We start from the raw sequence: 20433 nt of genomic DNA on the forward strand, positions 1-20433 counted from the left end.
AGAACCCTATGTTCTTTAAGAACCCTATTTTTCTGTGTTTCTGTAGCCTATAGGGTTCAGTTCAAATTTGGCATACCCCCAAACATGTAGCTTTTCTCTTCTTTTTGTGCTGATGTAGCTCTGCTTCAAACACATAGTTCTCTTGATATGCAATGAATAGGGTGAAGCAAATTAGCTACCACGTATATGTTTGTCTCACACTTGGGACAACTAGGTAGAAGCATGATAACTTATATGACAAGTTGTATCTCTCTAAGTATTGGATTTAATACAAGACTAAGTATTAGACTATGTGTCACAGAGGTAAGCCTAGGCTAGGCCACTGATTAAAACCCCCTGGATTTCTGTTAGCTATATTCTGATCCTCATTGTCCTTGAACCATATTACCTACGCTTTTTTGATCTCTTCCACTTTTGTTCAACTGTGGCTTGCAGTAATAGCTAGATTTGATGTGTTATTTACATTTATGATGTTTTGTTTCACAGTTAAAAGCATTGGTTATTTCTTGAGAGCCCGTTCATTGAAAACCTTCAGTTCACACTCAAGAAAAAAACAGGCATGGTGGGTTCCTTAGGGGTTCATGTACATGCCATGTAATCCTGCTTTATTCCAGAAAGAACCGCTACTAGCACAGAGGCCTTTGAAAGATAAGCTAAAGAGGTCAAATGGAGGTCAAACTGGCCTATCTTCAAACATCAAAACAGAAACAGGACGGAGACATTTGTGACCCCTAAACTAGTTCTGCTTGTATTTGTAACCTACTATATCACCACAAACCTAGTTTGATATTGAGCCCTGCAATGAGGGGAACACACATAGCCTACCACTTGAGCAGTTACTTAAATACTTTACTTTACTTAGTGCCAGGGTACTCACCAATACTCTTCCCCTCGATTGCTTTCATATATAAGAGAGAGCTGCATCACAAGGTCGGGAGAGGGATTCAGGCTCTTTACTCTGGGTGTGGAGATGACCTGTTAAGAACGTCACTGAGTGGGTTAAGAAGCTGGAGGAGGATAAATAAACCTTTAGCTCCATAACCTGTTATGCTTTTGCCATGGAAGACTTTTAGGTTATCATGCATTACCTGTAAATTAACATTATCCTCTGAAACATTAAGGAAAATTAAGTCTTATTTTTCATCTCCACTAGTTTTCACAATAGTTTTTACGACATATGAACTCATAATCGGGACTTTTGGAGGGCACGCTTAGTTAAGACAAGAATATATATATATATACAGTATATATGCAGAACCTGTGAGACATTCTTAGAAGCATGAAGTTGCTGTCATTGAGACAATGAGACTTGTAGCATGGTCTCATGCAGTGTTGTTTTCCATGCTAAGCATAACTGCACTGCTCACCATCTGTGCTGTACCATTGACATGCATGTTCATGATTCATAAACTCACACAGAATCAGAATCAGAATGGGATTTATTGCCAAGTAGGTTTACACCTACTTGGAATTTTTTCTGGTGTGAAGGTGCATACAGTAAACATAAAACATAAAAACATAGAAACACAATAAGTACTACACATAACATAAAATCACAAATAAGTACTACACATAAGAAAAGTACTACACCTAAGAACCAAAAAAACACAATATATACGATACAAATATATAAACAATGAATATAAAAAAAGTAAAGTGGAAAGTAGAGTGCAAAAGCAAAACAGGAGTGCAATGTGAATGAGCAATGTGCGATGTAATGTGTGTTAATGTAACATAGACTTAGGGTGTGGGGGTGGGATAAGAGTCCAGGTCAGGTGGGGGTCCCGGGCCTTGTTAATAAGGCCAACTGCAGCTGGGAAGAAGCTGGTTTTGTGGCGTGAGGTTTTGGTCCTGATGGACCGCATCCTCCTGCCGGAGGGAAGAACCTCAAAGAGTTTGTGACCCGGGTGGGAGGGATCGGCCACAATCTTACCTGCCCGCCTCAGGGTCCTAGAGGCAAACAGGTCCTGAAGAGATGGAAGATTGCAGCCAATCACCTTCTCGGCAGAACGGATGATACGCTGCAGTCTGCCTTTGTCATTGGCAGTGGCAGCAGCGTACCAGACGGTGATGGAGGAGGTGAGGATGGACTCGATGATGCAGGTGTAGAAGTGCACCATCATTGCCTTTGGCAGGTTGAACTTCTTTAGCTGCCGCAGGAAGTACATCCTCTGTTGAGCTCTTTTGGTGAGGGAGCTGATGTTCAGCTCCCACTTGAGGTCCTGGGAGATGATGGTGCCCAGAAAGCGGAAAGGACTCCGCAGTGTCGACTGGGGAGTCTCTCAGGGTGATGGGGGTGGGTGGGGCTGGGTTCTTTCTAAAGTCTACAACCATCTCCACTGTTTTCAGAGCATTTAGCTCCAGGTTGTTCTGACCACACCAGGTCACCAGATGGTCAATCTCCCACCTGTAAGCGGACTCATCCCCACCAGAGATAAGCCCAATGAGGGTGGTGTCATCCGCGAACTTGAGGAGTTTGACGGACTGGTGACTGGAGGTGCAGCTGTTTGTATACAGGGAGAAGAGTAGAGGGGAAAGAACGCAGCCTTTAGGGGAGCCGGTGCTTATGGTTCTGGAATCAGAGACATACTTCCCCAGCCTCACGTGTTGCCTCCTGTCAGACAGGAAGTCTGTGATCCACCTGCAGGTGGAGTCAGGCACACTCAGCTGGGAGAGCGTGTCCTGTAGCAGAGCAGGAATGATGGTATTAAAGGCAGAGCTGAAGTCCACAAACAGGATCCTGGCGTAGGTTCCTGCGGAGTCCAGGTGCTGGAGAATGAAGTGAAGGGCCATGTTTACTGCATCTGTAGGCAAACTGCAGGGGGTCCAGGAGAGGGTCAGTGATGGCTTTGAGGTGAAGCAGCACAAGGCGCTCAAATGCCTTCATCACTACAGAGGTCAGGGCGATGGGTCTGTAATCATTGAGTCCAGTGATCTTAGCTTTTTTGGGGACAGGGATGATGGTGGAGGTCTTGAAGCAGGCTGGTACGTGGCATGTCTACAGTGAGGTGTTAAAAATGTCTGTGAACACCGGAGACAGCTGATCAGCACAGTGCTTCAGGATTGTTGGAGAGACAGAGTCTGGCCCGGCTGCTTTGCGGGGGTTCTGTATCTTGAATAGCCTGTTGACGTCCCTCTCCAGGATGGAGAGAGTCGTCACTGTGGAGGGTGTTACGGGGGATGGTGTCAGGACTGTTCCATTGTCCATCAAAGCGACAGTAAAACTCATTCAAGTTGTTGGCCAGGCGTGAGTCGTTTGTGGAGTGGGGGGCTCTAGGCTTACAATTGATAATCAACCTAAGCCCTTTCCAGACAGAGGCAGAATCGTTGGCTGATAACCAACTTTTGAAACGTTTACAACAGAATAACTTCAAATCCATCCTTATCCTGAAACATGCGTAGCACTTCTATGTAGTGCGGTATTGTAGGTGCCTTGATGCACGTTTATTATTAGATTATATTATCCACTTCACCACTGTTTTGGGATGCCCATCAGTCTGGCAGAGCTTCCGTGCAAGTAAAGGAAGGTAGACTTTATTTGGCAAGGGACAAGGGGTTGGGACGAAACCAGGCCTAAAAGCTTTATATCTACTCACTGGTTCAGTTTTTTAAAAAACTATCTTAAAAGGAGGAGAGTAACTTTTGTGGTCTCTCATTTAACAACTGTTAGGACACTGACGATTTAGGGAAGTCAACATTTCTGAAAGCAGACATGCTTCAAAATATCAAAACCACTCACTTAATTACAGTGCATGAAATGCCCTGTATTGTTATTCCTTTGTTTCTTATACTTCTTCTTCTTATTCTTTGTACCGACTTCTGCGATTTATTCAGCTCGAACCGCTTAACGTAGAAACTTCGTTCAAACTTTGTCGCGTAGGTCTTGTAAACGACACTTATGCTATATATTTTTCATTTTTCTGAACTTTATAGTTTTTAAGATATTAAAGAAAAACGAATACAAATTTTCCCATTGACTTACATTGGGCCATTATGACATCATAATAGGGTCGTTAAATTGGCTTGCACCTGTGCTTCACTGACACCTGCGCCAAGGTTCCAAGGCTCCTCTTCTCTCTGTCCCTCTCCATTCAACTGTATAACTAGGGATATTAAGAGACACCTTCCATACTCTAATTTGTTTTCTCTTTCCTTTCTTCTTTCCTTCTTCCACTCTTCTTTTCTTTCTTCTTTCCTTCTTCCACTCTTCTTTCCTTCTTCCAATCTTTTTTCCTTCTTTCACTCTTCTTCTTTTCTTCTTTCCTTCTTCTACTCTTCTTTCCTTTCTTCACTCTTCTTTCTATTCTTCTTTCCTTCTTCCACTCTTCTTTCCTTCTTCAAATCTTTTTTCCTTCTTTCACTCTTCTTCCTTTCTTCTTTCCTTCTTTCACTCTTCTTTCTTTTCTTATTTCCTTCTTCCACTCTTCTTTCCTTTCTTTCACTCGTCTTTCTTTTCTTCTTTCCTTCTTCCACTCTTCCTTCCTTCTTCCACTCTTCTTTACTTTCTTCCACTCTTCTTTCCTTCTTTTACTCTTCTTTCCTTTCTTCTTTGCTTCTTCACTCTTCTTTCTTTTCTTCTTCCTTTCTTAACTTTTGCATTTCATGCACTGGTATTTCCTTCAGGAAATGCATTTTCTAGTTTGTTAGTGTTCATTCATTTGGAATTAGCTGCTGTTTTTCTTATGTGCACAATATATAGACAGCTTTCAACCACAATTGAGTTTTGGCTGTTGCCTTGGAAAACCTAGTTGTTATTTCACTTTTACAACAGTAGATGTCAGTAGAAAACTGAGCCGGCTGAGACAGGTGAAGTTCAAGGGTGAGTGTGATTTGCTTACAATCAACATGAGTCAGTGAGAGTAATCTGTTCTTATATGTTCGTTAAAAAATGAGAGCATTAGTAAGATCATGGTCAACAGGAAGTGCATTAAAACATGGGAGCATACATGCTTTAAGTTCTCCATACAGGCAAAGAGATGAAAAAGTGTTTTCAAAATACCCACTTCTTACTATTCACATTCACCAGTTGAGTTTTCGATTTAATCAGTGCTTCTTCATCAGCATTATGTATAAATTATGTACAGTACGTACAGTATTTAACCAATCCTGTCTTATCTTCTGTTATCTGTGTGAAATAAGAAGCTCAGCACACAAACAACCCTGAGAAACTAAACCAACACGAATCCAGGCACACACCTCTGTTGTAAAGGTTGGTAATGACTCCATGGTTGTGTTCGCCAAGTCATGGAACTTGAGGGCTATAGCCTTCCTCTGAAATTTCTGTGAGGTGCTGTGGAATTTCAAAGGAGTGGCACAGACATATATCAAGCCCAGTCCTTCAGTCCTTGAGAAAGACAGCTGTGCACCGACTCCACAAATAGTATGCTCCTGTACACTTTTACCAACATCTCTGTTTTCCCAAGTTGGTAAAAGTGTAGAAAAAACGACAGCTTTTGTCATTTTCTAGCCTAACTCCACCACAGACTTCAAAGCTGCTCTTAAAACCCATCTTTTTAAACTAGCTTTGTCACTTTAACTGCATCACCTGCATCTTGTTTCACTTCACACTGATTTGAACTCATTGCTGAGCTCTGCTCTGTTGTGTATGGCATGTCTCACTGTTTTGTGCTGATGTTTTACTGGGTGCTTTGTTGCTTATTCTATATTTTATTACTGATCTAAGACCTTGAGTTCCATGAAAGGCACCATTAAATAAAATGGATTATTATTATAATTAGTATTATTGGCCTCTAGACATGTACTTTGTATCCTTTATGCTAACTCCTTTTTCAGCCCTAGGTAATACTTTAATAAGTGTCACAGTAAAGAACCCTCAGCTGAGTGGGCTTCATAGTGACAAGGGCACAATATTTGTCAGTTGGTCAGGTGAACATTTTGCATTATGTGAAGGCTGGTTAAGAATAATTTAAAGTAGTATTTATTATGTAAAGTAGTATTTATTGTTACACTAGGTCTCTGTTGCTCGTAGCTTGATTGTTTTCTCCTTTGTACGTCGCTTTGGATAAAAGCGTCTGCTAAATGACTAAATGTAATCATTTACACTCTGCAAATAATCGTGTAAACCTTGAAAATGCTTTTAAGTACGTATCATTAGACTGCCCATAACAGAACAGTTAAGTGTAGTCACACCCTATCAGGTTAAATAACAAGTGAACCATAACAAACCTAGAAGGGCACACAGAGAAATGCTAAATGCCCTATCTTGCAGTGTTGAAGAAAGGACTGTGTAATTTCACCATCACTTAGTGTAGTCACACCCTATCAGTTAAAATAATAAGCAAACCGTGGGAAAATTACTGATACTGGTATAATGTATTATGTAATGGCACCATTACTTCATTACGATTTTGATTTCCGAATTATCTGAAAGGACTTTGACACATGATTGCACTAGAACACCATTCATTATACAGAATAAATATTTATTCCTTTGTTTTATGGCATTTCCCTTAATTTACCCCTGTACCATGCGCTGGCCAGTTGGTGAGGCTGGAGTCTCTGAATTCACCTGCGCCCTGCTACTTCAGACAGCCAGGGATTGGATTCTTCCTCACGTTGGTTATTACTTGTACCCCATTTTCACTTGTGTTTTGTTTGGGGTGTAGGCCTGAGTTATGCTGCTCAGGGGCGTTTTTTTGTTGCTTCTAACACTTCATTACCCCTTTATTCACCCTTTGCCGTCAGCCATGATTAACTGACTGACTGCTTTGTAGCTTACATTCTTAACTAACTAAAACTTCTGTTTTGTTGCTCACTCATTGCGTCGACCTTTATTTGCCAAGCTCTGGGAGTGAACCACGATTCGAGTGAACATGCATTATGAACATAGCCTACAGGAATACTGCCACGGTAATCAATTCAACCAACAAAAATGTTTATGAACACGGTCACTGTGCATCTAAATAGGGATATCGTATGCCTCTAGGTTATTCAGACCACGCCCCTCGTAACAACTTTGGCAAGGCGGTGAAGTCACCTGAGAAAGGGAACTAAGTAGATGAACCAGCAGTGCCTCAATCTAGGAGCACCTGTCTCTCTCCTCCTTGTTTTTCGTAAACGTCGGAGGAATAGCGTTTGAACTTTGAAAGAGGGTGAAATGGCATTGGAACCGCATTTTATAAAGTCCGTGTTACCCGTACAGGAAACGTTGCTGTCTCTAGAAGCTAATGATACAAGCTTGGCTGTGCCTACAGAAGAAAGAATTACGATATCCAAGAATTTGTTCACTGAACGGAGTCTCCGAGTTCAGCAGCAAGTGCAACATACCCTCGCTCGCAAAGGAAGGATATCGACCTATAGTAGGTTATGACTATTATACTTACTCATTCCTGTAAAGTTTCATACAGTCATAAAGAGGACAAAGGACAATGACTCATATTTAAAAGGAAACTTGTGTTTCCCTGCTTGACAGGTTTAGTCAGAGAAGCACTTTAATTGTTTCGACACGTCGTGTCTAAAATTTCAGATTGATTTTTGGTTAACAAATACAGTATCATATATCTGAACCCTTTTCAAATGTGTTTCTGTGATGAATAAATTGGCCAAGAAACCAGGTAATTAGACTTGGTGTGTGTAGACTGTTTACATATTTATCACCTCTCAGGCAGCCCTCAAGTGTCCAGCAGCAAAAGCTTATCAAGCAGCTATGGGATGACTAATGGACTCTCCCTTCACCTGAATGTAAGTCAGGCACATCGCATTAACATATTTCTATATTAAGTGGCTCAACACTGCAACAGCAATTATGTAATTAACTCAAATTGGAACTCACTCACTAATACGGATGAAAGATTGGACAACTGTATCTTGGACCTGTTATTTGAATATGTGACACATTCTCATTAACTTGAGTCACTTCAACCATCTTGCTGAATTAACACACCAGTGTTATATTCTGCACCAGATACTTACGATATCAGAAAATAGTCTCATGTCCATCATATGGCAGACATGGGTGTTCTGTATAAGTGCGTGAACAGTGATAGGTATTTGAGGTGTGAGAATTTCTTCCAGAGGGATGGCTATTGCTACTGTAATGACAGTGTCTGTGTAGTGCTTGAAATGCATGAAATTTCAAACAACACCAGTGAGATTAAAATTGAATACAAAACGATGTACAACAACAAGATGAAGTGGACAAATGAAAACAGTAGCCTACCACTGAAATATCAGTGTTACAAAGAAGCGATAAGATAAACACCAACGCATAAGTTAAAGCTACAAGAATATTCATATATAATTTATAAAGGGTATTCAGCTATTCATTGACACTGGCGAACATGCAGGAAAAATCCTGTCAATGAATCTGGATTGTGAATCTTTGAAAACTATGTTTAACACTGAGACTTACAAGTAAGGACACATAGTGAACATCTAAAGTCATATGTCTCCTTTTCATCTGAATCCAGACTCAGCCAGGGCTCTTTGAGTCAACTTCTAAAACCAGGCTTAATTACAGTCAGAAGCAAGGCTGTGTGCCGCCTTAAAGGGATTGTAGGCTTATACAATCAGTTCTACAACACTGCCAGTGCAGAGAGGGTAAATTCTTGAGATATGCTAAATCCTTTTTGTGTTGGACTAGCCGAGCTTCAGCCGTGCCACCTAAACCCCAGCAATACGGTGGCAGACTGAGTCGAGCGAACAGAGAAGTGTAATTGCAATATTGGATCAGAATTGAATCACGAATGATGGGCAGTCTACAGCAATGCTTTAGTGCTATTTTTACCCTTTTCAATCATAGAAAACTTAGGGGCAGCTTGTGATTTCATACATCATGTGGATACTCATGAAACAAAAGCTAATTTAGCAGTCTCATTTGGTCTGACTGAAAGGTACTGAACGGTTAATTACTGGTAATGATGATGACATGAAATGATGTGTACAAATAATATGGCCTGGCGGCAACACACCCAAAGAAGGTGGTTATGATACTATGATGGATATTTAATAGTATTTAATCAATAAATAAGCAAAGGTAAAATTGCTTGTTTAAAAAAAACGTCCTAAGTGAGAGGTATGAAGGGCAACAAATTCCTAGTAATTCCCAGTGCCCAAAAAATCTAAACCATCACCTCCATCTAGTTAACAGGCTAGTGGGATTAGTGCTGTTGATGGTCAAATCTCACAGCAATGCCTCTCCTGATGTTTAGCAGACCTTAAAGTGGGTAATCCATGTGTAGTGGGAAAGACGAGAGGAATTTTTTGTTCATTTTTCGGACGTTCTGACGTGATTAGTAGCCATGCACACTTATTGCCCCATAAAAACGTACAATCACACATGCTACATCATGTCCACTGACCCAGAAAAATGCGAACGTTGGCCCCGAACAGAGCAAACACTTTCTATTTGAACGTAATATAAAAAGAATGATGTTGTGTGCCGTCCATCAAGTAGGCTTAAACTTTGGGCATCTAGATTTGACCCATGGTAGTTCCACCACGCAAAAACCTTGCCTATGCAAGTTGGTCACTGATTGGACATTGATTCATTATTTATTGAAGTATCAACAGTTTCCCTTTGTAAAAAAAAAACATAAAAAGCTTTAGGCTTATGCTGCATGTATTGTATATATATTCATGTTTTTATAATGCATGTCAGTAAATGGCCAGTTAAAGGTTAAACATAGCCCTGTCCCAGAGCCTCTGTGCCTGGAGGGAAAGCATGTGAGGAATGCAAGGTTGTTGGCCTGTAATATAAAAGTGGTGTTTGTAGCGCAACCCCTTGGCCTTCCTCTTGACAAATCCTTTCCATGTCAGTGTGCCTGTTAGTTTCACATCTGCTTTCCACTACGGAAATGTCAGTCCCACTCTTCGTCATTCCCTTCGTCATCACATGCCTTGTCTGACTGTTTTGTGTTCATTTGTGTATGCAAATGGAGAAGGACTAATAGAAATCCAATACATGGAGACTAGTAAAAGAAAGGTTCTGAAAAGAAAAGCAGGGGACAAAGTGTCGCAGCCCAGCTCTCAGAAGGACGCAACAAGGGAATTATCCAAAAGCACGTTCTTTATTAAGGCTTCAAACTTACAACAAAGGTATTTAAACAAACAGAAAATGGGGTAAACCCTCCGGCTTGCACCCAGTGCAACCGGCACCTTCCCCTCTGTCTCTCTCTCTCGCTCTCTCGTCAGTCCTTCTTACTGACTCTTTAAACCCTTTTGTTTGACTAGATTGGCACTGATCAGCCACTAGTCAAACAATCTGCAGGTGAGCTTTCAATTAGGGAAAGCCCAACCTACCTAGTCCCCAGAACACCTCCCCAGGGTCCTAAAGTCTGCCCTGTATAGCCCTGGTAAGGGAATTCACCCACGATTAAACCAAGTGGAACCCAAACGCAGCTTGGGGCATCACAAAAGCGATAGTTGTATGCTTTCATAACTCTGTGAGAAAAATCCTCGCAATAAAAGAAAAAATGATTCAGAGTGTAAGATAAATTACAGATTAGCGTCATTTGAATAAACTGACATTGCCAGTGCTTTTCTCAGTACAGAGGTATTTCCTGTAATTAAATCTCATATCTGTTGTGTGTTTAGCTGCTACAGTATGACCATTTCTTTCTGTGTTCTGTATGATGATCTTCTTGTGGTTTATAAGTCACATGTAGTTCTGAATGTCTGTCGAGTTGAATAAAAGGGTCGTATATGAAATTACTATCATATGTGGAATTAATTCAGTTTGGAATTAATTCAGCATAGTGATGTTAATGATAATACGCATTATGTGTGAAGTGTGGAGATTAACACAGCCGCCATAGTGTTGGAGTGAGATGTGACAAGGAAGGGTGCTGAACCACATTCATAACACAGTCTTCCACTTTTACAGCATAACCACTCGTCTCAGGGCCGAATGGTCACTTATGATGGAGGCAACAGCTTCAGCTGGAAGGCAGGCCTTAAGAGTCCTCTGCTGCGGGTGGAGGTGTCTCCAGACGCCAGCCCTGAGCCGCCCCGGGCCCGTCTGGGCCTCAGAACCCAGCGGCACAGTCGGAGCTCCAGCTGGGCCCACGGCTCCTTCACCATCCCCACAGCACGCCCGTCTCTGACGGAACAGAGCCCTCGCACACTGGCCCAGTCCTCCCACCGCTACGCCCGCTCGGAGGTCGTCCACGGCACCCCCTGGTACAACTCCCTGCACGGCGCCGTGAACCGACCCGCCAACCAACCCGTCTCCCAGCCCAGGCCCGGGGTGCTGCGTGAAGATGTCCTCCTGCACAGCACTCCCTATCAGACCTCAGAGGCCCAACGGGTCGCAATGGGTTCGTACGGGTCACAAAGGCAGGGAGGAGGACAGTCTGGTTGGGGCGGCCAGAACTCGGGGAGCCTGGGCTGGCTGAGACAGGTGAGGAAGGACAGAGAGACGCTGAAGCGGAGGTCCTACCCACCCTCAGTGGTCAGCATGGAGGTAGATGCAGGTGTGAGGAAGGAGGCAGTTGGACTACAGGCTCAGCAGACAGCAGTCACTGAAAGGTAAGCGCTGTGCTTACACAGATAACATGGTTTCACTAATGATCAACCACTCGTGTAATGTGTTAAAGTGTTAAAGAGGCAGGAAGTGTCGGGTTATTTCTCATGTCTCGTATGTCATGCCTCCAGGACAGCTGAGGGGCAGGGCACCGTGATGACCGTGGAGAAAGCGGTCCGCCTTCTGACACAGAACGACGTGGACCTGCAGGTGTCTGCCGCCAGCTTCCTGCAGCATCAGTGTTTCAACAGCGCTGATGCTAAGAGAATGGTAAACCAGCAAAATAGTCCCAGTGGTGTGGAGGCATGCTGGCAGTCTATGAGATACACTCCTATCACTACATAATAAACAGTATAGGTTTTTGTGAGGTTATCCCATGATAAAAGGAAACTGCAATTATGTAATACGGATATGAAGTAAAGTAAAAAACCTGGTCTTCTCTGTAGGTCTTTTACTTGCATGGCATCCAAAAGTTGATCGCCCTTCTGCAAAGTGACAGTGAGGAGCTTCAGCAAGCAGCCTCTGGGGCCCTGCGCAACATCGTCTTCGAGAGCAACCAGAACAAGATGGAGGTGAGGGACAGTGAGGGTGTCCCTGCCATCCTGCGCCTGCTCAAAAGAAGCAGAGACATCGAGACCCGAAGGCAACTCACAGGTGAGCCGTGTTGGTGTGTAGAGTAACCTTGGTGATGAGTCTTGTCAAGAGCCATTTTGGGGGTTGAAATGGTGCCTCCAGCCTTCGGTTCCAAATCGGAATCAGAGGAGAACACTCAATTTCATTCATCTGGAAAATATGTATTGTCAGTTGACATTACTTTACATTCAATTTCATAAAAAAAATATTTGGCCTGCCTGACAGAATTCTACCATAGCTGCTTCAAGGGCTACCAAATAGATTTTTCCTGAGTTTGTTTGTGTTGTCTTCTATTGCGTTCTAAGGTCTCATCAAACTGTATCCTTAGCAATAAACCGTTAATTATTGACTTGTCTGTGTCTTACCAGGACTGCTGTGGAACCTGTCCTCCCATGACCAGCTGAAGGAGTATCTTCTACGAGAGTCCCTGAAGACCCTCACAGACTCCGTGCTTGTGCCGTGTTCTGGCATTAACGAGGGAGAAAACCCCAAAGATAGCCTGCTGGCTGACACAGAGGTCTTCTACAATGCAACAGGCTGCTTACGGTAGGACAGACCTAGAGAGGATTACCATTTATCGGTGGTAGAATATGTAACTGAATCCATATAAATGTGCTGCCCAGTTTTGCCATCTTCTGTGCAAACCAGTTTATTTCATTCTGTTTTATATAAAGTATCAGATCAGATTGGCCAGTTTGACATCTTCAATCCCTTTTGCAGTCACTTGACATGCATTTAATGTTTGGAGACGAGTTGTGTCTGTGTGTCATGTCAGGTGCTGTTTGACAGGCATTTTATATTTGGATATGAGTTGTCTTTGTGTGTGTCATCTTGTTTATCTGTGGGTCCCACCCTCTCTCGCAATGTTTCATCACTGTGCGATATTTATCACGAGGTCGAGTAAGAGGGCAGAGTCTCTCAAGGCTTCTGAATAGGCATTTGAGGAACACCACTTTCTAAGCTGATTGTACAAGGGTCCTAATCAAAGTTTTGCGCAGAAGACCCACTGTATTACATTTCTGGGTAGCGGAATCATTTTCTGAAATTTCAAGTAATATTTGGTTAATTTTGACAGATGAAAAAACTTTACTTGTAGATTTCTTTGATCAATGCCTACCTATTCAAATTTGGTGTATGTGAGTTCAAATGATGCGTGTTGGGGTGTGTAGGGAGTTTCCCCTCGGTCTGCTTTTTAAACTGTTGATACAAATGCTATGTTTGAGACTCCTTTGAGCGCGTGTCGTTTTACAAAGCAATGATCTTAGGAGCACACTGAAAGAAGACTGAAGCCTCAGGATAAACCGTCAGTGTGTAAACCGTCAATGTGTAAACCACCAATGTTTATGACATTGCAGTAAGCGGCACCAGCAGACTTACCTCCCAGCCCCGTGAAATGAGACACACCCAACCAAAGCTGATCAAACAGCGAGAGTTGTCCTGAGCGCAGATCTGGCACTTGGCCTAGTCTATCCCAGCCCCAAACAAAACCTGCCTTGTAACAAGACCTGTTGTCCTAGCAACACTGCCAAGACCTGAATAATTTACTTCCCCAGATCGATTTCGGAGGCTTTAGAAGCCAATATTTTTAGACACTCACTCGTTTATTTACCTAAAGGGCAATTGTGTAGAAGCTGCTTAGTATTCAGACTGTGTTAGCCGCAGCTGATTTAATCATTAATAGGGTTCTGTCCTTCTGTTTGTTCACACAGTCCCTCATGGTTTAGGATTGAAATGGAAAACTATCAGTGCTTTTCTGTTGCCTTGTATGACTATAGGACTGTCCTTTGCCTTCTTTTCAGATCCCTTTTACAATGAGGAGCTTTCACCTTGATCTTCTTTAAAATAGCACAAAGACCTGCAACACCTGTGATATCCTTATTTTAAAGTATTTATTTTTCTTTTAAAATATTGATAAATTACAGAAAGATATATAATATATGTTACGGATACAAATGATACAAAATAACAGTAGAATGGCTATTTTGCAGTTCCATCATTCTCTATTAGCCAATCACAATGATTTGACCATACCTTATTAGCATTCACAGGGAGGTCAGTCATTTTGGGACGTTGAAGCCAGAGGGGCTTTTATCCCAAGAACTGACCCTTGACCCTATTCATCACATCCTGTGGATTTTGGGCACTTTTTAGTGCCAGGTGTAGCTGAGGGTACTAGTGGGGGTGCTGTTCCCAAGTGTACTTATAGTGTCTGACCTGTAGATACTTGTAAAAATTAGCAGCTGGGCGGGAGGTGGAAGGTTCTACTTAACTGTTCAAAGGTCATAAATGTATCATTCTCGTAAAGGTTCCGGAATTTTTGAATTCCCTGCTCGTACCACTTCTTAGTGATGGCATTTCTAAGTGCACTGTGATGGATTTTGAAGTCACATCATAAGCTTCCATAGTGTGTTTTGTTTTTTGCAAAAATTGAGATTTTTTTTTGCATTTTGGCCCTGCATTCACACGACAATGGTATTTTGGACCTTTGAAAACACAATCCTTGCGTTACGGCGTGGGTTGGTGAAAACGTAGCTTTGCGTAAATGATGATGACACTGTCCCAACTTCATCCCAACTTCATCTTTCACTGTCCGTGAAGCTTCAGGCTGCGCTCCTAAGCCTCCACCATGTCCTCAGTAGCAATGAATAGAAAATCGATTTTGAATAGTCAGATGTATCATGGTTGACAGGCAATATGCTCTATTTCTACAAGGAGTCATACAAGAATAATAACACCAATTAACCCTAACTGTGGTTTAAATGAAGATGAAAAATGAAAAATAAAGGCAAGCTGCTAAGGTTGTATTACACTGCCAGAAGTCTGTGCGAGGGGGAATCATTAGGGCCTATTTAAGTTTCCTGTGGTTTAGGCAGAGGATCATCATTGGGTCCCCTGTGGCCTATATCCATCCTTAGACGACAACAAATCAGTATGACTGGCTGTGCCCCAGTAGTGCAGTTATTGGTCTGGTCTTGCAGCAGGTTGACAGAACCATATGGGCCTCGGGAGAATGTCTATCGGACCTTAAGGAATTGTCGAGTTGCAGCAAAGGTTTCCTGCTGGAATACGCAGATGTAGGAGTTGCTGCTAGGGCCTTCAGCTGGATCATGCAGCTGAAAAAAACATTGGAGAAAACACCGGAGGCCTGCAGACACTGAAGGTCAGGCAGCGAGTGCTGAGTAAGTAGGCTGAGGGAATTTAAGCAATGCAGAGAGTGACGATAGTGTCCTCATCTGGTAGGACAACTCAAAAGGCTGGTTTCATCGTGGCTATGTCCAGACTCAGAATGAGGTCATATCTTTGTTCAACAACCTTGTTAGAGTGGGGATTTATAGCAACATTTGTCCATTGTACAAATAATTATTATCCTGCTCAGACTAGGAGGAGAATGTATGATCTTGTCCATATATGTGATTGGTCAGTGTTATTTGTTGCCTATTGGAGTTAAGAACAGTCATCAATAACTGAATATACGTAATGCGTTGTGTAATGATGTCATGTCGTCTTTAGGCTGTATTCCGCCCCAAAGTTGGTTAAAGAAATCAAGAGATCCATTTCAGACTTCTCACAGGAGCAATGAAGTCAGCAAGCCAGAATGTGTTAAGTGGTATGGCTCCCCTCCTAACACACACCCAGCATGCAGGCACCTAGTGTTACTCTGCCCTCTGTATCTGATGATGAAGATGACGGCCCCTAGTGCTACTCTGCCCTCTGTATCTGATGATGAAGATGACGGCCCCTAGTGTTACTCTGCCCTCTGTATCTGATGATGAAGATGACGGCTCCTAGTGTTACTCTGCCCTCTGTATCTGATGATGAAGATGACGGCTCCTAGTGTTACTCTGCCCTCTGTATCTGATGATGAAGATGACGGCCCCTAGTGTTACTCTGCCCTCTGTATCTGATGATGAAGATGACGGCCCCTAGTGTTATTCTGCCCTCTGCCCTCTGTATCTGATGATGAAGTTGATTCCTGCATGTGTTGGACCTCTAAATCATCGGTAACACAGAATTTCAGTTCAGTGGCCACCCACCAAGTTCCGTTGGAACTGCTGCATCTCTTTCCCTAACTTGAGTTTGATGTTGGTAGGTTGATGCAGTAAGCAGTGTAGTGTAGTAGTGTGGAAATAAAATACTGTAAAACATTTTGAGGTTTCACTCTGAGGAGTGATATTATTTGCTTTTATTTCTCCTGATGACCCAGGAATTAATAATCGTTATTATCATTATTACTAATTAGGGCAAAATGCCTGGTTTTGTGTGATTCTATCATCCTCAGCAACCTCAGCTCAACAGGCCCTGATGGCCGTAAAGCCATGCGAGAGGACACTGGGCTCATCGATGCTCTCGTCTACTACACACGAGGGACCATCGCTGATTACAAACCTGACGACAAGGTCTTAACACACACATTTGCATATATCAACACCATGCCATACGCATGGGTTCATAAAATAAAGAGAAGTTGTGTAGCTTTTAGATGTGAAGACTTTCCATTAACTTGTGATTGGACTTTTGGATGTTTTTTCAGCACTAATTAGGATACTCGTTGGTCACTCACTCACTGTGGTATTCTTGTCGCCTTCACTTGTAGTCCACAGAGAACTGTGTGTGCGTTCTGCACAACCTCTCCTACCAGATTGAGTCTGAGCTCCCACCGAAGTACACTGCGGATTTTCACGAGACGCGAGAGACGCGAGAGACGGGGATGGTCAAGACTAAAACCCCAGGCTGTTTCCCGGTCAGGAGTGTTGAGATTGTAGAGGTAAACACCACCATCCCAGTAGAGCTGTGACTGACCCTTAAAATGCTACTCAACATTCTAGCAAAACTCAAAGCTCCTTTCAACATTTCAAGCACATTCTTGACCAGATGATGCTCAGGATATTGTTTTGGTGTTAACTGTGACTCACGGGGCCTTTTCAGCAACCCGAGAGGCGCTGCCCCCTGCTGGAGGACAAGTCAAATCCCAGCGGGGTTGAGTGGCTCTGGAGCGCCATCACCACACGCATGTACCTGTCACTCATCGCTTGCAGCAACCGCCACTGCACGCAGGAGGCGTCCGTGGGTGCCCTGCAGAACCTCACAGCGGGGAATGGAGCGGTAAGACCAACCCCTCACCGCTTCCCAGAGGCCTGTCAGGGTTGTCTTACTCTTTTAGCCCCTCTGGTCTTGTTGTTAATATGCCTTTAAAGCGACACAAGTTTTTGTGATACTGATGTAGACCCATATTCAGCGAAGAAATTACACTTAGAAGTGCTATAGGCGGAATATGTGCGCGGGGGGAAGGGGCGTGGTGGCGGCGGTTAGTGATCTACCCTGATCATTTCACATATGTAAGTGTTATAGGCAGAATATGTGTGCGGGGGGAGGGGGCGTGGCGGTTACAAACATGAAAAAGAAGGGTACGGGACTGTAAAATGTTTTGGGAATCACTGGCACATCAGTGGGCCGCGGATTACTTTCTAGTCAGAATGGTGGTCCCTGGGACAAAACCAGTTTAAAACCCCTGTCCTAGAGGCATAAAAATAACACCACCAGAAACCTTGAATCTTTTACTTAAAAAAGAAATTAGCAATTTTGTAATCTGACGTATATATAGTGTGAAAGCATTTCCAGTATGGCACAAATACTTGTCTCAAACAATTCTACATTCGGTCTGAGCTGACTTGCTGCTGTTGTGACTCGTGATTGCGCCGGCAGATAGCAGAGTCGCTGTCCCACGCCGTAGTGCGGAGGGAGGGGGCGCTGTCCCAGCTGAAGACGCTGCTGCAGAGGGGAGAGTCAGATATCAAGAAGACCACCGTATCCCTGCTGAGGAACCTGTCACGCTTCAGAGACCTCCACAGTGAAATCAGTGAGTCTTCTAGCCCTTGTCTGACCCCTCCTACCCTTGCGCATCAGAGAAGGTGAGGGGGAGGAAATGAGAGACCCACTCATGTGGCAAATGTGTTCTATCTGTGTGGATGTCTGTGGCTGTCTACGGTGTCCTACGGTTCTCACGTGGCTCCCTGTCATGTGACCCCCCCTCAGTCAAACAGGTGCTACCTGAGCTGGTGGCCATGCTGCCCAACTCGGACACAAGCGCCGACCTCCCGGCGGATGTCACCGTGTCTCTGTGCTACATCTTCATTAACCTCTGCCAGGCCGACACGCAGAGCATCCGTGCTGTCGTCAACCACGGGGCACTGCCCAAGATCATCAGCATCAGCTCCAAGGACCACGGGTGGGCCTCCCCTACCACACACCAATCTCAAATATATGAGATTCTCTGAAGTGAAAAACATTCTGTGGTTGAAATTTGGCCACTCTTTGATATTTACATTTTGGCAAGGACTGTTAGGGTGATTATGATGGCCAATTAACTGTGCTGTCATACTATCAATCAGAGATTTTCTCAGCTGTGATGTGTTGTTGGCAGAAATCACTGACACTGCTAATGTCACTTAATGTCACTTTACCTAGCTTTGCCTTAACCAGCTATATGCACATGTCTTCAATAGGTTTGGACCCACTCGAGCGGCCCAAGCAGCCTGTGTCCTCCTGCAGACCATGTGGAGCCACTCTGAGCTCCGTGGAGCCTACAAAAAGGTGAGACTGGTACATTAAAGACCCTTAATCAGGGACAATAACTGTTCATTTATACCACTTCACCCAGTTATCTCCAGTAGAATCAGATACTGGGTGCATATCTGCCTGCTTCTGATGTTTACCATGCCTATTAATCTCAATAGAGGATATGAAGTGACACATGGCCTCTTTCTTGTCTGTCTGTGGTAGGCTGGCTATCGGAAATCTGACTTTGTCAACAATCGGGCGCTGAAGGGGCTGCCCATGCGTGACTAAGGGGTGTGGTGGCGGAGCAGGACAGAGAGGAAGTCTGATTCCTCTGTGACCTCATCACAGGCGAAAAACAAAGGTGCGACTCCTCCACTGCAGGCGGCTGATTGGCTGGTTCTGCTGACAGACCATTTATACCTGAAAGTACAAATATAAGGGTGCGGCTCTTTTATTTTTCCGCCTCCTTGAATAAAGGAGCACAGAGGAGCCTGGGTGTGGTTTTTCCACTCAGAGGGATTTGCATTACGTGCGCGGCTCCAGTTTCAAAGCACCTGGACGACACTCCTCTGGCCTGTCTTCCATCTGGGGAAGTATCCTTCCCAGAGTTGACTCTGTGATAGAGAACATGTAGCACGTGTTCCACATTCTGAGGTAGACAAAACCTGACTTTCACTCGTTTGACGACGTTTAGTAAAGTGTGGCCTCATCGTCCAGGTCCCACTGACTTTTACAACAGCTGTAAGTTCGAGTTCAACAAAAGAAGTTTTTTGTTTTTTTGTGCAGATATTTATAAAAGGCAGTCAGGCAACCTAATTTCCATAGCAAAGCAACAGTGAAAAGAATCACATCACATCACTTAAGAAAGACAAATGCTCTCACTACTGCAACCAACAGGGCAAGAATGTAAGAATAGTCAAAAGTGCTGTGTTTTGTCTGAATATGAAAGTACATAGGCACTGATGTGAACTCCGTCTTGTACATTTCACTTAGTACTGAATCACTTTTTTCTGCATTCAGATTGATCCGTTTTTCAATGCACAGGTCTTAACATTTCTTATGTTTGTTTAGCCAGTTTTACCGTTTTAAGTATTTTGTTTTAAAATAGTTTGAATATGGTAACAATGCAAATGGCCATGCCATTTATAGACATTTCTATTAAGCGGTTAAGTATTTCTACCAAATGACTGAACAAGATGATGATAGATATACGTCACCCTCAGATTGATGACAATAAAATGAAAACTAACTGGACTAACAATAAAATCATAATTGTTTGACTTGGCATGTGACATTATATTTCATAATAAAGTGCTCTGTACAAGGTCACAGTAAATCAGACTTTACATGACAAGCAGTTTGGACATTGTACTTTATCAGCGTCACACACCAAAAATCAAGGGAAAGAACATACAGAATCTTCTGCTCAGTACCTACATTTACCCACCGAAACAAGCCTGGACAAGCTCCTCCTACAACAATGAATCAGCATACCGATCTCAAACACACTGCTTAAATGCTGAAAGACATTTGAGTACACAGGAAAATACGTCATAAAGTGGAAGGGGGTTTGCAAAGGGGCAGAGGGGCTGAGCAGCTCCCTTTCAGGGCTACGTCCAGTATAGCCAAAGGAACAGGAGCAGATGCTGAACCCAGTCACGCTGCCGGCGTCTGGACAGAATTGCCAACTGCGTGGCGAGTGGTTAAATAGTTCAACCAGTCCGTCACTCTGTGGGAGAAGTGCTGTTGTCTTCGGAGTA

The 20433-nt window shown here is 43.4% G+C and overlaps 1 protein-coding gene across 1 annotated transcript; it reads left to right on the forward strand.

The window, feature by feature from the left end:
* The first annotated feature begins 6865 nt into the window (after positions 1 to 6865).
* On the forward strand, positions 6866 to 20024 carry pkp2 (plakophilin 2). The gene is made up of 13 exons (XM_031583176.2): positions 6866 to 7319; positions 7625 to 7701; positions 10844 to 11487; positions 11614 to 11752; positions 11929 to 12136; positions 12484 to 12661; positions 16395 to 16512; positions 16710 to 16880; positions 17042 to 17218; positions 17819 to 17972; positions 18149 to 18341; positions 18619 to 18706; positions 18896 to 20024. The coding sequence occupies exons 1-13, from the start codon at positions 7118 to 7120 to the stop codon at positions 18959 to 18961; spliced, it is 2415 nt and encodes an 804-aa protein (XP_031439036.1). The 5' UTR covers positions 6866 to 7117; the 3' UTR covers positions 18962 to 20024.
* The last annotated feature ends 409 nt before the right edge of the window (positions 20025 to 20433 follow it).

The sequence above is a fragment of the Clupea harengus genome, chromosome 16, assembly GCF_900700415.2.
Source record: "Clupea harengus chromosome 16, Ch_v2.0.2, whole genome shotgun sequence".
NCBI classification, from domain to species: Eukaryota; Metazoa; Chordata; class Actinopteri; order Clupeiformes; family Clupeidae; genus Clupea; species Clupea harengus.

Coding starts and splice junctions, on each gene's coding strand:
- pkp2 (XM_031583176.2), top strand. CDS start 7,118: ATGGCATTGGAACCGCATTTTATAAAGTCCGTGTTACCCGTACAGGAA. Junction 17,219..17,818: donor TCACAGCGGGGAATGGAGCG/GTAAGACCAACC, acceptor TTGCGCCGGCAG/ATAGCAGAGTCGCTGTCCCA. Junction 18,707..18,895: donor TCCGTGGAGCCTACAAAAAG/GTGAGACTGGTA, acceptor TGTCTGTGGTAG/GCTGGCTATCGGAAATCTGA.